This window comes from Vigna unguiculata, chromosome 7, assembly GCF_004118075.2.
Source record: "Vigna unguiculata cultivar IT97K-499-35 chromosome 7, ASM411807v1, whole genome shotgun sequence".
NCBI lineage: Eukaryota > Viridiplantae > Streptophyta > Magnoliopsida > Fabales > Fabaceae > Vigna > Vigna unguiculata.
The window spans coordinates 12,758,088-12,782,882 of NC_040285.1; the positions used below are offsets into that span (position 1 = coordinate 12,758,088).

Here is a 24,795-nt window from a genome sequence, read left to right on the forward strand (position 1 = left end):
TAGCGTATCTCACGCTATCTGGGAAGTATTCAGACATAAACTTCCTCTTGAATGCTTCCCAAGTAACTTGCTCATGCTTCTCCTCCATCTGCTCTCATCCGGGCACCTTTTGGCATCGAAGATGCGCTCTATGTCTTTCATCCATTGGTATGCCTAGTTAGGACTCGTCTTCCCATCAATCTTAGCCGGCTGATGTTTCAAGAAATCCTCCAAGCTCCATTCAGAGGGTGGAGGTTTGGGATGAGGACCATACACAGGAGCACCAGCCATGTTTTCCTCCAACTATCGAGGGCCTACATATGCTACCTCTGAGTAGCCTCAGAAGCCAGCCTCGTAGCCTCCATCTATTGCATCACCATCTGTTGTTGTTCCAAAGAGGCCTCTTGACGCTGCATCGACGCCTCATGTTGTTGCATCATGGCGTTGCTCTATTGTGTCAAAGATGCAGCCATAGCCTCAATCGCTCTTGCGTGATCTTGCCCATCGCCTTGAGGGGGGGTGGATGAGGAGTCACATGTGGGGGTGCTATATCACTGGAAACACAGAAGGAACCATTAATTAAGTTGGTTAGACTAGAAACTCATCTAAAACATGACAAGGAAGGCACGATGAAAGCTAAGCAAACACACAATCCACAGACTAAGGAACGAAGGCTCTGTTACCATAAAAATGTGACATCCCTTTTTAAATAGAATAAATCTACTAAAATTAAACATCACATAATTATAATATAAAACAGAACTTCAGACATAAAGTATGGAGGATCCACTGATACAGTTATTCAAAAGCATATTGAGGAGAAAATTTAGGCACACCACGATGCCAATTAAAAATATAACACAAGAGTATTATTGTTTTACAAAAGATTGCTCATAGAGCAAGGAATTTAAAATTTAACACAAGAGTTCTTCAAAAGGGCTCAACTGCAAGCCACAACCCAGACCATGGGAACCACTCTACACAGCAGCATCGTCACCACCCTGAGAACCTCCAGGGATTTCCACATCTGTTTACACTAATAATATTGGTGATCATTGCAAAAAGGAAAACCAAGCAAAGAAACACACACAAAGAGAAAGGGTAAGCTAGAGCAAAAATTGTTTTAATCATATTATAAAGCAAATCAATAGTCAGATCATATTATGCACAGACATAGCAGTAGGCACCCAAATCATGTGAAAGCAAACAATTTCAAGACTCTATGACTCAATATCCAGCCAAATCATGTGAAAGCAAACAATTTCAAGACTCTATGACTCAATATCCAGATCGTACTCTTGATATAGAATTCTAAAGGAAGTATGCGCCTGTGCTGGCTTCTAAACTCTGTAGAGTCTAGACGCAAAGGGTTATCACCCAACCACACACAAGGTTAATCCTCTAATGTCTTGGGCCCAATATGTCCCAAGACTAGGACCTCCTGCCACTCTCACCACATAAATCATTTTGTTCAAAGTGAGCGTGAACGATTATTAGAGTTCAGGATACCTTCCTTTATTTAGACATCTCCTATATCAAGGTATACACTAACCACCATCACCAAGAGTTTCCCTTGAAACTCTTTTACCAACAATTTTCACATGTCATCTCAATCATTCAAGTCTCATGCCAATCCACCACCAACCAAACAAGTCATGTTTTCCATTTCATACTCAACATAACAAGATTTCATTTAATCTCATACTTTATAAATGCATACCATGACATACATATATCACAAAATAGTATTCATCCCAAATAAATGAGTGCCAACATTTAAGTACCTGCAATTCCATACAATCAAGCACAACACACAACCATAATTCTTACACTAAAATTTCTAAGAAAATTTATTATCGCAAAACCAAAATCACTACAGTAATGCGTGACACATTTCTCAAGCTTTAGACATCTAATCGACAATCCAACCGGTCAAACCACAAAATAACATACCAAATGTCCAAATTTGAGCTCAATCCAACGGTTAATCAGTCGGGAAAATTAATTTTACTAAAACTGCGCATATCAGAAAAAACATACTCGCCCAGCGACCACTCGACGCTTCCAAAATACGAAAAATAACGTCAAATATCACAGTTTCATGAATATTTGAACCCCTAACTTGTAAATACACCAAAATTTAACGTTTTCCCCAATCTTGTCTCATATTCCAACCCACACTAATCACATAAAATAGAAATAACGTGAAACCCTAGCTTCCTTTACCTTTTTATACGCTAGCAGACGCAACAAGTCCACAACTAAAGAGCACCACAGCTCCAAGAGCTAGAGCAGTGAGCTGAAACATGAAAACCAAGACAAAACAAGAGCAGGAGGTTAAACCCCATCCAAACCAACGTACCCAAACGATGAAAAGGGAAAAACAGACCAGAGAACCTAAGGTTCAACTTACTTGGGGTTGGGGTGGACTTGGCTAGCTTGAAGATGAGAGAACTTCTTTATGCCCTAGCAGAGCTTCTGCTTCAGTAGAGAGAGGAAATAGAGAGGGATAGCTTTATGAAAATGAGAAAAGTGAGAGTGTGAGGAGCTGGACAGAGTATTGGAGGTCCCCTTCGTGGACTGGTCTTAGGCCTACAAAAAGACCAGGCCCAAACACGTATGAGCTGAAAAATGGGGCTTATAAAATAAATGAAAGAAAATCTATTTATTTAATTTTGATAATTTATTTTATTACATTTTTATTGTGAAATATAATTTTTCTATTCATTAATATCTTACATTAGTTTTGTATTTTGATTTAAATCGACTTTAATTTTAATTTACTAATACATTTGATATATAATTTTTTTTTAATTTATCAAACCAATTACATCATTACAATCTTTTATCGTCTTTTCTTTTAATTCTTTTTCATTTCTCACCATAATTTTTCTTTAATCTAAATATGACCATTTTTACCTCTTTATCCTTAAACTCAGTCATTTTCTCTCTTTTACATTTATCTTCCAATTCAAATACATGCTTAAATAACACCAGGTTGCAAATTAGAAGAACTCCCCTCACCATATGCAAGAACAAAATTTTAAAATAATAATACCTTTACTATTTATATATTATAGTAAAAACTTGTTTTATCATTCTTTTATGATTTTTCTTCATTATTTATATATTATATTATGAATTGCTTATTAGTCCTTTAATTTTTTTATTTGGTTCATTTTGGTTTTTTATTATTATTTTTTTCAATTTAGTCCTCCAATTACTTAAAAAGGTCTAATTTGATTTGTTAAATTGACGTTAACACCGTATCCATACTTGTCACGTGGCAGTTTATGAATTTTTTTTATTTTTTTAAGAGTATATATAAAATGTCACGTGTCAAGCTAAAATCATGTGACAATGGTTGTTTTTAATTTAGTCCCTCTATCTAAATTTTTTTATTCAATTTAGTTCTTATATTCTTTAAAATGATCCAATTTGGTTCTCGCCTATTTGAAAAAAAAAATTAAATTTGATTAGAACTCGTCTATACATGTTAAAATAAACTTTTAAATTTATACATCGAATCATTCCTCCTAAATACTCAAATTATTTTACTTTTTACATTTTTACACTTGTAACTTTTTAAACTTGAAATTTTTATTCATAAAAATAAAATAAATTGAATATTTAGGTGAAGTGATTTGATGTATAAATTCTAAAAGACTATTTTAACATATATATATATATATATATATATATATATATATATATATATATATATATATATATAAAAGTTGGAATTAAACTTATTTATTAATTTAGTCTCATATTGAAGAGGACAAAATTGGATCTTTTTAAAAAAATAGAAGATTAAATTGAATCAAATATTTAAAATAAAAGGAATAAATTGAATCAAATATTTAAATAGAAGGGTTAAATTGAAAATAATCGGTGTCACTATCACGTGACACTCTTATAACATGTAACTTGAAACGTAACAATTTTTATATTTCTTTTAAAGAAATTCAAATAAATAAATAAAAAATTCAAAAAAAAGTTAAAAAATTCCACAAATTGAAGTGTAGCATGAACGGACACAATGTTGATGTCAACCGAATAGAAATGATCAAATTAAACCATTTTAAACAATTAAAAATCAAAATTGAACAAAAAAATAAGGTTAAATTATACATTTGGTCCCTATTTTCGTAGCAAAATATCAATTTGGTCCCTCAATTTTTTTTATCTCAATTTGATCTCTATTTTGAGAAATTTAATGCGATCAAGTCATTTTTGTTAGTGATGTAGTAACAACGTTAAATAAGTTGTCACGTGTCGGGTTCCTGGATGCAATCACTATTTTTTTATTTTTTTAAAATCTATTATATATTAAGAAAAGAAGATACCACCAAAATTACTATATTACATATTCTCTTTTATTGACAAGTGTCATAGAAGTTAGTTTTTTCGTCATTTTAAAACTCTGGTACAAAAGGATATGGGTTCAAATCCTACTAAAGCCAGTTTATTTTTATTTTTTCATTTATTTATACAAAAGGATCCGGGTTCAAATGCTATAAAGTCAATTTATTTTTATTTTTTCATTTATTTATGATTTCAACTATAATATTAATTATAAGTAGTATTATCACTTTTAATATTTTAATAAATATTATTATTTGTAATTTTTAATAATATTATTATTATAAATATTATTTGTAATTATAATAAATATTATTATTGTTATTATCGACTCTAACTATAATTATAATAATAATTATTATTATTATCAACTATAATTATTATTATTGATTAAGATAATTATTTCTATTATTATTTTATTAATAATTTCTATTCTCCTTTATCGATATCTATGCATAATTAGGCTTATTTGGTCATTTAAACATTACCTATTTTTAATGTTCTTATTTGGTCATTTAAACATTACCCGTTTTTAATGTTGTAAATTATATTTTATTATTATTTTATTAATAATTTCCATTCTCCTTTATCGATACCTATGCATAATTAGGCTTATTTGGTCATTTAAACATTACCCATTTTGAATGTTGTAAATTATATTATAAAATTGCTTAATAATAGAATTGCTTAACTACCCGATACCCACACCCCCACGTAACTTATGGACCACAAAGTGCCAACTGCCAAATCCACAAAAAATGACTTTTTTTAAAGCTTTCCAATTAATCTACCTTCTTTAACACTGTCAACTCAGATAGCAAAGAACAAAAATTTAGGGAAGCATTCTTCTTCTTTTCTTTTGGTTTATTTATATTTTTCTGGGTTGCTATCTAATATGTCACTCTTAAATAATTTCATCTTCTCTCCCTTTGTTATTTTGGCAGAAAGCAAAGACAACAAAATTTGAGTAAGCAACGAAGTTGTTTCTTTGTTCTTTTATTATATACAATAATTTTCTTTTTTTGATGAGTAAGTTCAATGTACGTCGATTTCTACCTTAATTTGTTTCCATACCGAGCTATTGCATCATGTTTATTTTTTTATTAGCTATCACCTTAATTTGTTTGCACACTGAAATAGGACCAGAGTCATGCAACACTTCTGTATGGGAAGAATCCATTAGTATATCCTAAATAATATAGAAAAATTAATAGTTTGAAAAGAAAAATACAATGTCACATAAGTAATTGCTAAAGTTTTACGGAGGATGCTAATAGTCGTAAAGGGACCTTCGTCCTATGATGACATCAAAACTATTGACAACATAACATATCCCACATTTAGAGAAGCTTGCTTTGCACCAGGATTCTTAGCCGATGATAAAGAATATATTGAAGCTATTAAAGAAGCAAAGGACTGGGGTTCAGGACATTATCTTATAAAGTTGTTTGTAACTATATTATTGTTTAATTGTGTCAATAATCCACAACTATTTTGGCAAAAGACTTGGGAATGGCTTTTAGATGACATTCAATATAATCAAAGAAAAATAGCCAGATTGCCAGGTACAAAAACTCTTATACTCTAGAGTTAAACATTTTTATATATTCTATGTATTAACCTATAACTTTTTTCTTTTATGTAGAATTGCATCTAACTGTTGGCCAGCTACAAAATTTAACGTTGTTGGAGATAGAAAACCTTTTCCAAATAAACAGAAAGAGCTTGAAGGACTACCCATGCATGCCTTATCCTAATGACTATGTTACAAGTCATTTAGGAAAAAGATTAATTTATGCTGAACTTGATTATAACATTGAGGATCAAAACATCAGTTTCAATCAAACTTCAACTTGCTTATTGGTAATAATAATAATACATTGCAAATATCCTATATTGCCTACTAAATTACTTTATTATAGTAATATAAACTAATATTAATTTACTTTTCACAAACTATATAGATGAGCAACGACAAATTTTTTAGAAGATAATGCATGCAGTGACAAGTAAAAAAGGAGCTATGTTTTTCCTATATGGCTATGGTGGGACAGGAAAAACATTCATGTGGAAAATATTGGCTTCAGCTTTGCGTAGTCAACGAAAAATTGTCTTAACAGTCGCATCAAGTGGAATTGCATCTCTATTGTTACCAGGAGGAAGAGCGACGCATTCAAAATTTAAAATTCCAGTACCAACACTAGATACCTCAGTTTGTAATATCCAACAAGGAAGTGAGGTTTCTGAATTACTACAGCAGGTTGAGTTAATTATATGGGATGAGGCACCAATGGCACATAAATTCTGTTTTGAAGCACTAGACAAAACATTAAATGATATAATGAGAAAAGAAAATAAATCTAACTCTGTATTTGGTGAAAAAGTAATTATTTTTGGAGGTGATTTCAGGCAAATTCTACATGTTACTCCTAGAGGAAATAGATCAGATATTGTTCATGCAGCAATTAATGCTTCCTATCTTTGGGACTAATGTCAGATATTAACACTGACAAAGAATATGCGTTTATTGCAAAACGGGTTACAAAAATCCGATGTAACACAAATTCAAGAATTCTCTGAATGGATAGTGAAACTCGGAGATGGTAAATTATTTGAACTTAATGATGGTATAGCTGAAATACAAATCCCGCCAGAATTACTAATCACAAACTTTGTTGATCTTGTTGAAGCGATAGTTGCAAGTACTTATCCAGGATTAATTGAAAACTTCGGAGATCTTAATTTCTTACAATGCAAGGCAATATTGGCTAGCATAATTGAAACAGTTGATCAAATCAATGACTATGTTTTATCATTAATACCTGGTACTTTTACATGACATATCCCAAAATTTATTTCATTTAGTGATATACATATTTATAAAATAATATTCTATATCAATAACTTTTATTGACTATTTGTGTAGGAGAACAAAAGGAGTATCTTAGCTCTGATATCATAGACAATTATGAGGGAATAGAAGCTGATGCTTTTGAAGGTGGCAAGGTAGTTAACGCCGTTTGTGAAGACTTAACGGAGGGTACTACATTGATGCAATAATCAAAATTGGGTACTAAATTGAGACAAAGTTTAAAGTGGGTACCATTTTAAAATTTTCGAACCAAAATGGGTATGATCCGAGTAATTAAGCCTTAAAATTACTATTTCACTTTTTATACAATTACTTTTATATAATTACACACTTAAATGTTTTATTACCATGACTTATTTTTATACACTTACAAAATATAATTCTAAATGTAATATAAACTAAATTTAACATAGTGTAAGACATATTTTAATATGTAAAATAAATTAATCTTAAAATTATTATATCATTAGTTATTCAATTAAGTTGTTTTAAGCAATATGAAGATTATTATGTCACAAATTATCCTCATTTTTTTATTTCTTTCCAAAATCTCATTTAATAAAATATATATTATAAACAGAATTTAATATAATACAATACAAATTTTAATATAAATAATTATTTTTAAAATTACTAATACCAAATTAATATTATTAAATTATAACAAATATTTACTATTAATATCAACTAAATTATTCTTAATAAAAATATCTTAATAATTATATGTAAAATATTTAAACAAAATCAATAAATAAAACATGAATGACCCGTACGTAGGCACGGGTTCAAAACTAGTTTTTTAAAAAATTAAAAATGTCACGTGGCAAAGCTGACATAGTGTCACGTGGCAGTATTATGCCAGGTGTCATTTTTCTATTTTCAATTTAGTCTCAGTATTTTAATTTGTCTCAATTTAGTCTCAATTTTTGTAAAAATTGTGCAATTTTGTCCCTCTCCAAATTGCAACCAAATTTAATTTCTATATAAATGTACACAAATATTTTTATCAAAACTGATATTTCAAGTAAATATTTTTAATAAGATTAAGTTTATTTTAATTTATATTTTACATTAAATTTTATTCAAAATTATTTTAAAGTTTTTAATAGAAAATAATGCTAATAACAAAAAAATCATAAATTATATTGATATTTTATTACATCATACTTTAATATTGTTTTTTATTTAAATTTATATTTTAAATAATTGCATGTTTTTAAAATGTGTAAAATTCAATAATTTTTATACAAATATTTTAGTTGGTGTAAAAATAACAATTATATAAATTTTAAAAAAATTAACTAGTTTATGTAACAATAAAAAATAAATAAATTTAAAATTTAAAAATAATTTTAAGTAAAATTGAATGTGAAACAAATTTAAATAATTGAAAATATATAATAAAAATATTAATTTGAATAAAATATTAAATTTAATAAATATATTTGTATAATATTTATATAGAAGTTAATTTTTGTTTCAAATTTGCAGGGGCGAAATTATATAATGTTTATAAAAATTGAGACAAAAATTAAAATACAAGGATCAAATTGAGAATGAGAAAATGACATCTGACATAATAGTAACACATGACACTATCACGTGACACAACGTCAGCTTGACACGGAACAAATTTTTTTTTTAAATTTTAAAAAATAAATAAATAAATTCAAAAAATTCAAAAACTGACACGTGGGTACCTGTCGTTATTACACTACTAACCAAAAGGACTTAATTACATTAAATTTCTCAAAATAAGAATCAAATTAAAATAAAAATAAATAAAAAGACCAAATTGATATTTTGTTACAAAAATAAGAACCAAATATATAATTTAACCAAAAAATAATAATGAAAATAAACCAAACCAAAAAATTAAAAACTAAAACAGTAATTATACCAGTTTTAAAATAGTAAAACCTTTACTATACCTATATCATTTTCTCTTTACATATCTTTAAGTAAAAACTTATTTTATCATTCTTTTATAATTTTTCTTCACTATTTATACACTATATTATGAACTTATCTGTGCATTGTTTTACTGAAAAAATATATAAAAACAAAATTGACTTAATTCTAAATCAAAAACAAATAAGCACGAAATAAAAAATATATATATATTTATTTGTAGAAAGATAAAATCAAGGCGGCAAAAAAGAATGCGGTGTTCAGAAATGTAGAATGGAATACGAAAATAAACAAGCAGCTCAACTCTTCTATCATCCAATGAGAGAAAGAAAGACTTCATAAGTCTTCTCTTTTCTATTGAACCTGTAGCATACAGGAGACATCTTCATTCTCAAATGTAAGATAATACGCCATAAAGCTCCAACGCAAGAAATAATGAATCTTTCAAACACCCTAGCATCAAAAAAATTCAAGTTAGCACATAAGTGAAAAATGCACGCAACCCTTTAAAGCTATATTAAAAATCATAGAATTCTTTTAGAAGTTAACAATTTATTCAACTAGTCTGACTAATTCTGATTTTCAAGAAAATTCGTTAAAAATATGTGAAAAATGTACTATTAACATTATTTAGATTTAATGAAAACTTATGTTAAATGACCATTCAATCCTTAAACATTTAAACCTTTTAAAATTAGTTCACAAATATTAATAATAAAAAATCACTAAAAATATATTCTCTTTGGCTTTCATCTTTGTTTCAAATAAATCCATATATATTATTATACATACACACATATAAACAAGACAATTATATTTTAATAACGTAAAATAGAATTGAATATGTAGAAACCTTCCTGAAATAAAAGATAAATATAAGTGAATTTATATTCTAAAACTAAATTAAAACCACCATACACTTTCATTAACCAAATTATAACCATTCCACCAAAAATATAACACCAAGAGACAATATATTCGAACTTAGAACAGTTATACAGCAACAATCACATCAATGTTAAGCAGGCAAACACACCCTCAGTGCTCAAGCAACTTGTTAAAAAAAAATAGTTAATCAAGTACATACATTTATTAATACACTAGTAGTTCATTGGTGTGCGGAGATTTTCATGAATTCAAATTCACCGGAAAAGATACACAATTTCTGAGGAAAAAAAAAATCAATACAGTAGGATTTTATAGCGAACATGCATGCTAATAAAAAAATTGGTCAGCATGCTGGCTCTATGAAACTCCTCTACTTCTATCCTCTAGGCCATGTTCCCTATTTTTCACCCTTACTTTTTACCCTACATTTTACAAAAAGAAAGAGACATGGCTGGCTGAAACCCAAGACCCATCTACGAGCACCCATACTACGTGGGAGAAAACAAGAAGAACATAACAATACGATGTTACAGTGCATAATGTGCTAAAAAAAATGAATAAATTACCAAAAATTAGTTACAACACCAGATCAAACTCATTCTATAGTCTGCTGCACTGTCTTCTCCAGCATTGAAGTTTTATTGAAGAGAGTTAGCTGCACCTCTCTCAGATGTTTGGATAACTGCCAAAGAAAATAAAAGCTCAATTGTAAATGCTAATTGATGTCTGCAACAATTAACAATTTCTTCAAATTTCAAACTAAAGCTACTGTGACTACAGCCACGCAGTGTCAGTAAACGAAATGTGTTCTTAATGTGTTGCTACATAAGAAATCAATAAATAAAAAATTATCATCGAAAATTATAGTAGGAGTCCATTGGCAACACACTTGATACAAAAATCCATTTCTTATTTCTTAGCAAGCTCCACATATAAACAGGTAATATTTGAGTTAAGTTAGTCTTCCTTCACAATAATTGTCTTTTTGTACATAATTAATAGCCAACACATGGCAGTCTATATTAATAAGGAATCAAATCTATGGCTGCTAATAGTCTAACACATGACGGAAAAATTCAGACACTTCCATTTTAACCTGTTCAGTCAATTCATGAGCGTATCAGGTTTTCACTTCTCCGCACAGGTAATATGTACTTTGTCAGGTAAACAAATAAATGTAGAACGACGGAATTACCTGATCTTCACTCATCTTTCGGAAGCCCAATTTCTTAGTCCAAATTGACTCTGCGTCCCCTGCGGCAGGAAGCACCAGCTTTTCTACGTTTAGAGAAGACAGCAACCTCTCTATGCAAGAGAACAACACTTGGAAATATCCCTAAATGGAAAAATCATATTTGAAAGTTAAACAAGTCTTATCAAAATGCATCTAGCAAGCAACTTCTTTCAATTTTGGGTCATGCATGAATAAGTTGCTGCTTACTTTTCCTTGATGTACTCTGCTAGTAGCCACCAGTGGAAGCTCAGCAACATTACGGCCAAAAATCCTCAGAAGCCCAGCAGATACTACAACAGAACTGTACAAGTATGATAGATACAATGTCAATACAACCAAATACAAGCAGAGTCAGGAAAATATGAAAAGTAGAGACAGCAACATACTTCACTATTAAAACAATGCAATACATCCCCCCAAACTCTTGGCCAGAAATATTTCTCCTGCACAAAATTCAAATTACAATATATCACCAGCAAAAATGAACTAAAAGATATGAATATTATATAGAATCCTGTCCATGTAATTCAAGGACTGATTGACAATCATTTACAAAACCTCTTGTTGACATGCATCGCCACAATACTTGTGCCCAGTAAAAGGTCATACCAAGAGTTGAAATCAATAATTCGATATAAATTCAAATGCTAGAAAGAACTAGAAAAAAATACTGTTTGTAATAAGATAAGTAGATATACAAATTTAATTCACCCTAAAACATGTTCAAGTTCTAATGCAAAAAAAAAAAAAAAAAAAAAAACTCAGAGCTTAAAATAGTCTTATATGCACGAAGGAGAATTGGAGAGTGATGGAGAGAAATTGGCACATTCGTCATAATTCAGACTTATCCTGGTGGTGGTCTGTATACTAACACTAGACTGTTAATAATCCACACTACAATAAATCATGACAAAGAAGGAAGCACAACAGGAATAAACCACTGTGATCTGTAATAAAATAATTCATATTTACTCACCCATAGACCATAACCGGAATCAGATCACGACCAGATATTGCAACAATGGGATCAAAACACTCCTGCCAAAACATATTCCCAAAGCATAAGTGGATAACACAACATAATATCACTAATAGACGATTTCAATGCCACTGAATACATAACACAACAATCAAAGGGTAGATTACGAAATTTGAAAGCATGTCTTTCTCAACCGTCAAAGATTTTAACGTAAAACTTGTCCACAACCTGATGGAACAAGAGAAGCTCCCTTGGTTTTGATTTTCAAATCAGTTCTCATGTTTCAAAATGTATTGTAAAATGAGACTTCAATTGATTTACAAATCAATTTCCATGCTTGGAACATGATAAAAATGAACTGGGTTGACTTCATCTTCACAATTTACTTTATTACAGTTATTAAGAATGGATAAATAACTTGTACGAAGGAAACGTTAATTCCAACAATTAAAACTAAATTTCAATCAGATACACTCAAATGAAACTAATTGAGTGGATTGCTATTTGAACAAAGCTAAAACAAGAACGCAGAATCAAGAGAATTCCTATTTTATAACATGCCAGACAAAGTGTTGCATCAATAAAACAAGCCGATTCCTAAAATATATTTTCCGAACATACACGTAAGACATGACATCTTTCATTATCACGTAAGTAAGACTCAAGGTTTCAGTTTGTTTTCAGAGACTAGGTTACTTTTTTGTCATACATGTGATGAAAAACAATGTAAACCAGCTGTCTACATGAAAAGGGAAATTTTATCTTCAGGAAAGCTAAAGATACAGTACAGTTATCATTTATACTTCAATAATTTGAACTGTTTCTCAAAGGTAAGCTGGAAGCAGATGATATAACCAAAGATATGAAATATCAACAGCATAAACCATATCACAATTAGCATGATTGGAAGCCATAAACACTCACTCGGAAAATTGCAGCAGCTCTTGAAAGCAGTGGTAAATGTTCTGGATAACGGCTTTTTCCGCTTAAAATTCTCCACTGAATATCATCTGTGGAACCATAGGTACATAGTCCCTTCTCCTCATGCTTCCTGATTATTAGTTCTGACAAGGAAGCTGGTATAACGTCTGCTCCAGCAGAAACTGAACTCTGTAGAGCCACATATATTCGATTGCAGTCACTGCAACAAAACCACTTGTCCTTGGGCAGCTCCTGTTGAAAGATATGATGGTGAAATATTGAAAACGAATGCAAGTATCATAAAACTATCTATTACAAGCCCAGTGCTTACTTCCAACTCACATAGCCCAATGTCCCGCAAGCAGCCAACATGATACTCCTTCTCACACTAGTTAACAACCAGAAATATTGTTAACTTTCAAAGAAAAAAAAAACAATTCAATACAAATGCCATCTTGTACAAATCCTACCTGGTCACAAATTATTACTGTTCGCTCATCAAATTTTGCAACACTGAAATCATGTTCCCTGTTGAATATTTGCACATTAGTAAGGATTAATTAACACAAGAAAAGCTTAACGATAGTAAAGATATAGGATGTGTGGTATACCCTACACAAGAGTACACAAAAATGTCAAACATGAAACCAAGCTGAGCTTTCTCTAGCAGAAAATAACCAATACAAATAGCTTAAATTCTGCAAATATTGTCATTTAAAAAAAAACATTTAAAACCAAAATTTTAAAATTCAATGGCTTATTACTATAATATTCATTAATCCCAATATTGAACAGTCTCTAGAGGTCAAAGTAATGGATGCATATTTATATGAAATGCAGTGACGTCAATTCAATGGCCTATTACCACAATTATCATTAACACTGTATACTTCTGAATCACTTGATACTTCAACCAGAATCCAAAATCTTGAAAGTAAAATTGCACTCTTCCTTACAGAACATATTCCTCATAAAGTTGTTAATAAGTGACAGCTTTGATAAATGATTTTAAGATAAACCATATAACCTACCTGCAAACAACACATCCACCCATTTCAAAATCTGGTGTTTTATCAACTCGTGTCAACCGGATCATGATTGGCCTCACAAGAGAAGATTCTCTTCCACTACCAGCATTGTCTCCACAATTTAGACATTGCCAACCACTGTCTGGAACACACTGTAAACCCAAGCAGGCTGCAATTGAACCAGAAAATGACAAATCTTAATATTCCTCCACCTTACCTCAAAACCAGTTTATTTTCTCATCATAATTTCGCAGTATCTGCTACAATAGTAAACTGGGCATGATTTAGCTTTGAACAAAACAAGGTAGCAAGACAGTCTATTCAATGCAAACTACATGTTCTATGAAGCATATGAATACAATTATAGACCATCTTACAACATGTAGCCAATTGCCAACACTATTCATTCTCCAAATTACATGCAGGGTAATAGTAAATATGCTTCATAATATAAGAAAACTTCAGAAACTAATATGACAAACAAGAAAATACATGAAGATATTCCAGTATCTTTAAATAATTAATAACTAAAGAAGAATACAATCTGTCTACCTGTATGAAAGGCCCTAGGGCATCCATTACAAAGAATCAAATCTCCTCCATCTCCACATACTGCACACATATCATCACTGTCTCCCGTGGTAAGGTTTTGACCATTTGCCAATGAGAGGGCTATATCATGAAGCGTTAACCCATTGGAAGTATATATGTGTCGATATCTGCAAAAGGACAAATTATTTCAAGAAAGAGAAGAATAGACCAGACTATTTAGCTGCTTTTAAATTCTACTCACGGTTGACGCCTAGCAGCCATTCCAGCATGGGCTTCAAACTGTGAAGGGCTTATCTGTTTACAGACAAACGCAGATAGTAAAATTAATATTAGCATTTATTTATGCTTATAGAAGTAAAAAAATTTGTGCACAGTTATATAACTGTACCTCAATATCACAACAACCACAGACTATACCGCTTCCCTGTTTGTAACCTCCAAGTAATTTCTGAAACACACCATCAGACATGTCATATATTGAATACCATACAAAAGAATTGCAACTCACATGCAAAAATGAAAAATATTTGAATAAGAATATTCACACACCTGTCCTTTGACATAATAAGCCAACTCAGCACCATCTGGTAGCCCATTTGGCATAAAAAGTAACCTGTGTAAATCATTGTCCCTGATAAAAGAAAAAATCAATTCAAACAGCAGTAGCTAAAATATTGCAATTCACATGGAGAAGCTAGAGAGAACAAGGAAACATAAAACAGACACCATCAATAAACAAAACAAAACAAAAGTACCTTCTCTTTGTGCAACCATCAGCACTTCTTTTCAGCAGTACACCAGAATTAGAAGAATAGGAGCTTGACCTGCAGAAAATTTGTACAGTGAGTAATTGAATACCAAGGAAAGGTCTATAATTTAATCAACCAAATAACATTGTACATATGCAGATTGCTCAAGCACATTATCAAGTATGGGTAGTAATTGAACAAGGAGAGAGGACAAACTTTTTCATCACACGTTTCCATTCGTCATTTGTCTGATTCGTATACTTGAGCTGCTCGTAATGACTTGGTCCATGCAAAGATGACAAGTGGCTAGTACTATCTACGGATTGACTGGAACAACAATTCAATAGGTGATTTGTCAGTCCTTTTTATGTTGAACAAAATTTCATTAAGACAACGACAAAAAATTGAACATATTAACATTTGACAGAGAAATAAAATTGAATTTAGAGCTTTCCAAGAGTAAAAGACAGTTAAATTCATAGCACTCATATATATAACACTAGAGGGGAACCCAATTGAAATCCAAATTGCTTTCCTTTAATAAAACCCATAGAATTCTGAAATCTGATTAATTTTCAATTCAAAAAAAAGCACAGCATCATCCATATCCTGAAAGCATTGGCAGCCAAAGCATAATGACCAAGTAAAGTAATTGTTTTATTCTTCAGCCAACCATTAAGAAGGCTTTATTCTAGCACTACAAGCAAATGCACTTGTTCACATGTTTTAGTGATGTGAAGTAAGATAAAGGCATCTCAAAAACAAAGCCTAATATGTTAAGAAAGTCCATTGAACAAATAGACCAATAACCATCAATGCCATGACATTTAGAACAAGTTTCTTTTACAATTAATAAACATATTGATAGCAAGACCTACTTTGGTGTGGAAAAAATAAGATATGCCCCATTCACTATAGAACCCCTTAATTGAAAGGTTGCCGATATCCAAACTAAGCAAGGTGAATAAGAGATAGAGAATACTCAATTGATTTATTATTATCATTTTGGGTTTATTTTAGATTTACCTTAGGTTTGTATGAGACATGCCAACATGTTTGGCGCTAGAATTTTTATAAGCCTGAACCTTGCCGTTGCTGTGTAGAAGACTTTCTGCAGAACCCATGGCAAAGGAAATATATGTATAAGAAAAATTATGACCTAATGCAAAGCAAAAACAAATATCTCTTACTATTTGCCCAGAAAGTGAGCATCCATTTGCTTAATGTGTCATCCCCATGCAAGTTGAAGCATACAACATGCATGGCTTACTTTATATTTTAAATTGTTAGAGTTTATTCCTTTCGGTTCCTGGATGCTTTGTAATGAAAACTGTCAGACAAAACAATTCATAAGCTTACTCAAGTTATGGAAGTTGGAGAGATTGGTAACTGTGTTTTCCCTATAGGATTAAGATAGTAAACCTATCATGATTAGCTCTAACAAAATAAGTTAGAAAAGAATTTCTTTACGCAAAACACATTTATTGTACCAGTTAAAAAACCACGTTAATTGTGCTTGTCCCTAGCCTTCTTTGTTGCAAGACCTCTCTGTAGACTACCTTAGTCACAACCTGAAGGGTGGTGGTTTAGTCCCCCATTGACTAGAAATATGACTTTATAAAAATTATAAAGCTTGGGCAATCCTCACCTTACAACTACTTTTGTAGGATTGTGTTGGATTCTAAGACCAATTTCAAATATGGTATCCAAACATATCCTAGATGCATTATTGGGCACCTGCATTTGCACACTCCAGACAATAAGTCTTGGGAATAAGGGGGAGTATCAAAAGACTGCCTTAATTGCAATTACACCTAGTCTGCCTTAGCCATGGCCTCTTTTTGACGGATGTCTTAATTGTAGTCTCATGAGTGGTGGTTTAGCCTCACATAAATTAGAAATATGACTTTAATATACCTTACAAAGTTTGGACATTTTTCACCTCAAACTCTTTTCACCTTACTAAGACCAATTTCTAGTGAGGTGTTAAATATAAAACAATTCATCAGATTTCACCTAACACTTTAAGCTTCTACGAAAGTTGGAGAGATTGGTAGCAATATTTTCCTACAGGACAAGGTCATAAGCTATCATGATTATTAACTCTAACAAAATACAGGAAGAAAAAGGGTACTCTTTAAACCCACATTTTTTGTGCACACTCCATTTCAAAGTAATATTCTAAATTTCAGCGAAATATAAGTTCATTGGACTATGTTACCCTTATATGGCATTAATACTTTCTTATTCCATTTAGTGCTGATTCAACAATACAATAACAAAGTTGGAAAAAAGAAAAGAATGTTTTCTTGGTTTTCTAAATTGAGATGTAGTCTAGAACAGCTAAAATCTCTAGTCAGTTATTTAGAAATGGAAGCAATGTGTATTGACTACGATGAATAACTCCATCAGAGATTCTGCCAGTGTTCTCTCCCGATTGAAAAAACTGCAAGACTTTCATAACTCCCAGTATACTTAATAGCACAATATGTGGGATATTTTAGAATATAGAAGACCATAGCATGGCAGAAATAAAAATATTGAAGCAGACGGAAATATACATCATAATCTTCAAATAAGAAAATGTCAGAAACTTAACAAGGTGTTGAAATGAAGATGACTGAATTTATTCTTTCATAGAGAGGAGGGATTCACCCAGCATGTACAATCCTTTTTTCAAAGACAATTAATCAACATAAACCCAAAACCACTAGGCTTCCACAATGCATTTATAAGCCTGAGAAATGATTCTCACCTTTCCAAACCTGGAAAGACTCCTCATTGACAGAGGAACCAGCCACATTCTTGATAACCTCGTCCAATATACTGAGTGGAGCCGTTTTTATTTCCTGTATAATACTATATATCGGTCTTCCATTTTCTAAGAAAATATGATTATTTGGATGTCTAGTCTTGGCCCCGGCATGCTGCTCAAACTCATAGGCACTAAGAATCTGAGAAAATGATAAAATTAGTCATTTTGTAAATGCAGAACAAAATCTCCAAAAGCAACGAGAAGTATATGTCTTACTCTAGAGTAATTGCACATTGAACAGCCACACAAATATCCACCAGCATCAATAATCCCATGTAGCTCAACCTGACAACAACATCAAAACATCAGAAGAAAATAAGCATGGGTATATAAAATAGACAACGTATGTGAGCTTTACCTTTCCAGGATTGTAAATATACTTCACTATAGCTCCGTCAAGGATGCCAGTTGATAAAAGCTTTTTGACATTTGTAGGGTAACAGTTGGGAACTACTTTCTTGGACATTTTCAATTCCATATTGCGAGCGTACGACTCCAAATCTCCATCAGGAGCATATCCCATGCTTTCTACCAACCCACCACTACAATAATCCCTCGCCAAATATTCATCAACCCCATGAAAACCAATGTGATTGCCATCAGTGTAAAGAGCAGAACGGTGCACAGGAGCTGGTGGTTGGTAACCATAGTCCTCTTTCTTTTTACTAAACTTAAAAGTAATCTTCCTGATCCCAGAGGAACTAGCATGCTTGGGAATTTCCATCACAACGCAGGATGTCATTGCAGCACTATTGGAGTCCTTGTCACTCTGAGAAGTATTGTTGTTGTTGTTATTATTATTATTATTTGTAGTAGTAGCAGTAATATTCTGATCACCAGCTTCATCACTCAAGGTCTCATCAGAACTTGAATTCTCCAAACAAGTAGACGTCAGTTCCCCACACTCCGCATGGTTAACGTCCGTGGATTCAGTTGGTTGGCTACTTATATCTTGAAAAGTTAGCGCATGCTCTACTGCGGAAACGTTGGGATTAGAAACCTCAGAGCGCACTTCATCGTTCGAAACTTCTTTAACTTGTTTCTTATGAGGAAACAGGTGACGTTCGGTATCACTAACGCATTGGTCGTAGTCACGTTTCAGTTCCGTCCTTGGTTCCTCATTGTTTTCCTTCCTTCCTTCATCTAATGCATGCACACAAACCGCTTCTTCTCCCATCAAAATCACAGAACAGAACCCCTAAGAACCCAAACGTGGAAACTACCCAAAAAACAACACTACCCCACAGCATCCACGGTGAAACTGGAACCGAACTTGAACCCCCACTCCAGATTCGTGTCAAATCAAGGCCTACTCACAAAATTCAGACTCAGAAAAAAAGTTTTCGATGAATTCGAGGCTATGCTCAACAGAAGACACTAAAATGGCACGGGAAATGAACAATAAGTGTCACGAAACCAATCCAAACGTGGAGAAGAAGTTCCTAGACGGTTATTTGAATAGGCAGAAGGCGCGTAACCGTTTAATTCATTCAATTTGCACACACACAAATAAGAAAGACAATAACAAACAGTAAATAACCTACCTCAAACCACAACACCAATAAAAAAATTGAAAAAAAAAAAAAAAACTCCAATCTGATTAACTCCCAATCCCTACAAACAAAAGCAAATTGAAACACGCACTCAAAGCACCATGAATCGAGTTTTGAAATAACAGATCTGAGATTGGCGAAGGAGCAGTGAGCTCTGCACTTTACGAGATTCGAAACAGGAAACTGATTTTTGAGAGTGCTAGGGTTTGGTTTCACGGAGGGAAGAGAGTGAAAGCTGAGAGAGAAAGAGACACCGAACTGAAAGAAAAGGCTTGGTTCGCGGTTGAGATTTCAACTTTATTGGAAAGCAGAGGGAGCAGAAGAGATGAGTTTTGTAAAAAGAAACTGTCCAAAAAAGAAAAATAAAAATAAAAATAAAAATTATCGTGACGATCTTTCGGAAGAGACGAGAAGACAAATGGATAAACGTGATGGGACCCACCGGAGTTGGGCCTCTTATGTTTCACTACGTGGCATTGCTGGGATCTGACGGAGGCCCTCCTCAGCCGTTTTTCATGAAGTATCGTGCAAGTTAACACGTGTAACTAAGGATCATTAACTAATTAACTAATAAGCTAAACAAAATAAATAAATAGTAAGAAGAATAAGCTAAAAAAGAATAATAGTAAGAAGAAATGTTGAGTAGTTGGACCGGGTAATCTCATACCAAAGGTGAGATTGTTTCTTCCTGCACCCCATTAAGTTTCTTCCTACACTCCATTAACCAGATTTTATTTTATATGTTATTCCGGATAAAAAATTCTGAAAATCTGTGATGGGTACTGGAAGAAATTGATTTGGTTGAGGAAGGTAAACGTTTAAGTAGGCAAAATAAATGAAGGGTATAGTGATTAAATATGTTATGATTAAAATTTTTAACTAGTACTTAACACCAATCATTAAATAACTACAATTATTTATCATGTAATTAAAATTAATATCGATTGTGCATAAATTAATTAAAGTATTCTAATTTAATCATTAGTGTCAAGTTAAACCAATTGCTTTAAATACTCAGAAGTTCTTACCAAAAATAGAGGATACTAAATTTACTGTTTAGTTTTCAGACTGCTATATCATATTTCAATTCTCTTAGATTCATCTTTTTTTTACTGTGTTACTAAAGTAAAACTAATATTCCTGCTCTAAAATTATTAAGTCTTATTCATATATTTTCATTAAAAAAGATAATAATATTTGCTGTTAGGGTTTAAGATTCTTGGTATGTATTAAAACAACAACTAATATGTATCATTTCAGCAATATCTCAGTAAGTATATTATTTTTATTTACCGCTTATTAAGGCAATTTTTTTCGGTGGAAATTAAAAATAAAAATAATATTTCATTGAAAACTTAAAGCATTAGATAAATTTAAAACAAACAAAATTATATATTATATTGATATTATAAAATATTATTTTGATAGTGAGTTTTCAAATACTATGTATGAATGTAATAATTTCTAAGATTTTTTTTAAACAATGTTACAAGGAAGACTTTTGTGATTGAAATTTTAGTGAATTCTTTTCGTAATATTTGAATAGCATATGTGAATTCATAATAAATTTAAAAAGTTTTGTGGGGTTTTACAAAAATATTTAAAATATAATTGATGAAAAATACAATAAATAAATTATGAAGTTTGAATAAATAATAAAAAGTCAATACAATTGTTTTAACTTCTTACTTTACTTATCTATATAGTTAAACTTACATTAGTCAGTTACTTATGAACATCTTATTCTTTTTCTTTTTTTTAAGTTTAAATAATAACTTTACAATTTTAATCTTTTTTAGATTATAATATTGAATAAAAAAAGTTTGTTCACTTGTGTGATTATTGAAAATTCATCATAACAAAAATTAAAAAATTATCAATCGTAATTAAAATATAAAATATCTCTAAAGTTTTGTTTTGATCAGAACAAAACTGAATGGTCGATATTATGTAGCGTGCAATATTATTTTCTATTTGAATTTGAAAATATAGTGTGGATTTGTGCAAACAAATGAAGGCACAATTAAGTCGTAAAAAAATGTGGAGGTTACGAAATATATTATCATTTTTTATAATAATATTAAATAATTAATAAAAAATCTCACCTTGTTCACAAATACAATAATTCATTCAATACAATATCTATACATCTCAATAATGGTTATATTGATTAAATGTTACTATTACCTTTTTTACTATAATAAGTACCAGTGAAAATATTTTTATGACACTTCAAGAAGTCAATCAAGTTCTAAATAATTTATCAAATACAAAATTTTATAAAGTATCTTTTCTTTACAAATAATGTACAAAGAATAAGAAAATATAATAAAATTATAAGTAAGAATTAAACCATTTTCTAAATCACAATTTTTGATCTGTCTACTTTGATGTTTTTCTGTTGATAATATTAAATATTTTATAAGTTAGAAGAGACATAACAAAATAAGTTTTATAAATATTGAGTTCTTAATAAAATAAAGAATGAATGTTTATACTAGACTTACTAATATTTATCCATTCAAATTTTATTCTTTAAATAAAATTTAGGTCTTATTTTCTTCCTAATGACAAAACTTGTTATCTTTAAAAGTTCCTTTATCAGGAAATGATAATGACAAGATTCTTGATTCTTTTATATTGTTTTCCAACTAATCTAAGTATTTATTTATTATTTTGAAGTTTTTGTTGAAATGAATAAGAATAAAAAAAATTAGATTTATTTTTTGACTTACAATATTTAGAAAAATGGCATGGCTCTCTGACATTTTAAATAGATATGTTAATAACAAATATGCATAATTTGTTGTTTGTTGTTGTATATATTATTGTTGGATTAATTATTTTGAATTATATTAAAAGTTATAGTAAATAGTTCAAATGTAATTTTACTATTTGAGAGTATTGCAATGCAAAACTTTTCATTTGATTTTTCATTTGATTATGACTTGATCTAATTGGTCTACATCATATCGATTTCATTTAAAAAATGTTCTCTTTATCAATTGTCTAAATATGAAGAGTTGATTTCATTTCACTTGCAATAATCTTTTATATTGTTGTATTGAGTGCATCTAAAAACTCTAATTGATAAGTATTGACAATTCTGTTACAATAGTCTGATAATAAGGATTTGTTTGTGACTTGACCTATATTATAAGATAATGTCATTTACAACGATTATCAAATTTCCAACTTCTTTAAGCCTCATATATGACCTAATATAAAATTGTTGTAAAACCCTCTTTTTTCTTATTCTGCCATAATTTTAAAGGACTGCCCCTAATCTAATGGGTCTAAGGGCTAGCTCATAGGGTGTCCAAGGTCCCTAAGGCAGCCAAACCCTCTCTCACTGCTGCATTTTTGCAAACACAGTTTCCTCACACTTTCTCTTTATCAACAGAACGCTCTGCTAGGGTTTTGGATCTATCCAATTTCAACTGAGGTCAACCTCTTTCTTTCGCTCATGTAAGTTACTTTCGATGCATACTATTCCCCTTTAGTTTAATCTTTGTGTGAGATCCAGGAAATTCATAAACAATTAATAATTTATAGAATATAAGAGATGAAGGGTTGAGACCACCTTAGGAGAGTTCTTTGATAAATTCTAGACAAGAAACAATGTGAACCTAAGTGGTTTAGAGCACTTAATTATGTTGAAGGGACTTGGGTTCAAGTCCCGAGCATGTCATTAGTAGATTTATTTAATTTTGTTTTATTTTGCTACTATATTGGGAATGTGAAAGCATGATTTCGTGGTCTATTGTTTGTTATTTATATTTTTACTGTTCTGGAACGATTCTGCGGCTTGACCATTGCATGTCTATCATTTTCGCGTGAATTTTGTAAAGTTCTGGACGTTGCCCAGAAACCGCCTGGCGGCTAAGAATGCTCCGCCAGGCGACACATCCATCTCTAATCCATTTTTTAGGCTCTGTGACGAACCGCCTGGCGGCAATAGTGAACTGCCAAGCGACGTGCACTAGAGTTGTCTGATTTTGTTGCGTTTTGATGTTTTTGGAATGTGGTTGGACTGCTGTGTTTAAAATACAGATGATATGTTCATTAACGTGTTTGGGTGATGATGAACTGGTGTGGGGGAATCTGATAGATATGGGGTTGGGTACAAACGCATGATCTTTAGGAGTTATGTGCGATTGTCATTTGTGATGTATGAGAATCGGCAATATGTTAATAAGAATTCTTAATCAATTTGTATAAAAATTGAACCGTGTGCTTTAATGTATGAATACATGTGGTTGAATTGGGATGAGAAATTGAATGGGAAAAATTTAGGGATAATAGATTTCTGCAGAGGCGAGGGAACTAGAATGGTTCTGGAGTCACTGATGCGTCGCCAGGCGGTGTCCGATTCTGAGCTGCCAGCGGTGGTTTGACTCGTTCAGCTGGTTGGGGTGCGCAGTGAGGAACCAAAGATTTAAGTATGGGTGTTGGGGAATGATTGTGAGTATAAAATGTGGGTACTTGTGCGAGGTAAGAGTTATCTAGTGGGTTGGGTTGATGCATGAACTATATTATGTGGACTTGAGATACTTGAATGAGTATTCTGGCAGGACAGTTTTGGTACCATTGTATGCGTGTTCAGATTGCCAGTATGAAATCGTGCGTATATGAAATGTATAATATATAGATAATGGTTAAAGTGTCATATTAAGTTTGAGATAGAGCATATGAAGGATTTGGTGGTGAGTATCGTTATAAACTATCTGTTGGGAGTTATGATATGAAAATAGTGTCCTTGTAAAGAAAGGAGGTGTTTTCTTTATCAACTCACCCTTTCTTGTTTGTGTGTTTGTGTTTGGCGATGATCACGTGACTTGTTACGTGGGAGCATATGTGAATTCAGGTGAGAATGCTGAAGCATAGAGATGGAGCATGGGGCTTATGATGGGAGATTTTTCCATGTTTTTATTTCATGAATTTCTGTA

The 24,795-nt window shown here is 31.4% G+C and overlaps 1 protein-coding gene across 2 annotated transcripts; it reads right to left on the reverse strand.

The window, feature by feature from the left end:
* Nucleotides 1-9,311: 9,311 nt before the first annotated feature.
* Nucleotides 9,312-20,210, reverse strand: LOC114190395. 2 transcript variants are annotated; one of them, XM_028079258.1, is made up of 20 exons: nt 18,652-20,210; nt 18,510-18,578; nt 18,234-18,432; nt 16,505-16,589; nt 15,695-15,805; nt 15,485-15,553; nt 15,279-15,360; nt 15,118-15,177; nt 14,971-15,023; nt 14,730-14,896; nt 14,181-14,346; nt 13,620-13,677; nt 13,481-13,537; nt 13,153-13,401; nt 12,226-12,287; nt 11,636-11,692; nt 11,457-11,550; nt 11,211-11,351; nt 10,582-10,697; nt 9,312-9,580 (listed from the first exon to the last, which is right to left on the reverse strand). In XM_028079258.1, exons 1-19 carry the CDS (start codon nt 19,468-19,470, stop codon nt 10,611-10,613), a joined length of 2,685 nt encoding a protein of 894 aa, XP_027935059.1. In that variant the 5' UTR covers nt 19,471-20,210; the 3' UTR covers nt 9,312-9,580; nt 10,582-10,610. The 2 variants fall into 2 exon arrangements, with proteins under 2 accessions (XP_027935059.1, XP_027935060.1); XM_028079259.1 differs by lacking the exon at nt 9,312-9,580 and having other exon boundaries at nt 10,188-10,697; nt 18,652-19,602; nt 19,938-20,210.
* Nucleotides 20,211-24,795: the final 4,585 nt, after the last annotated feature.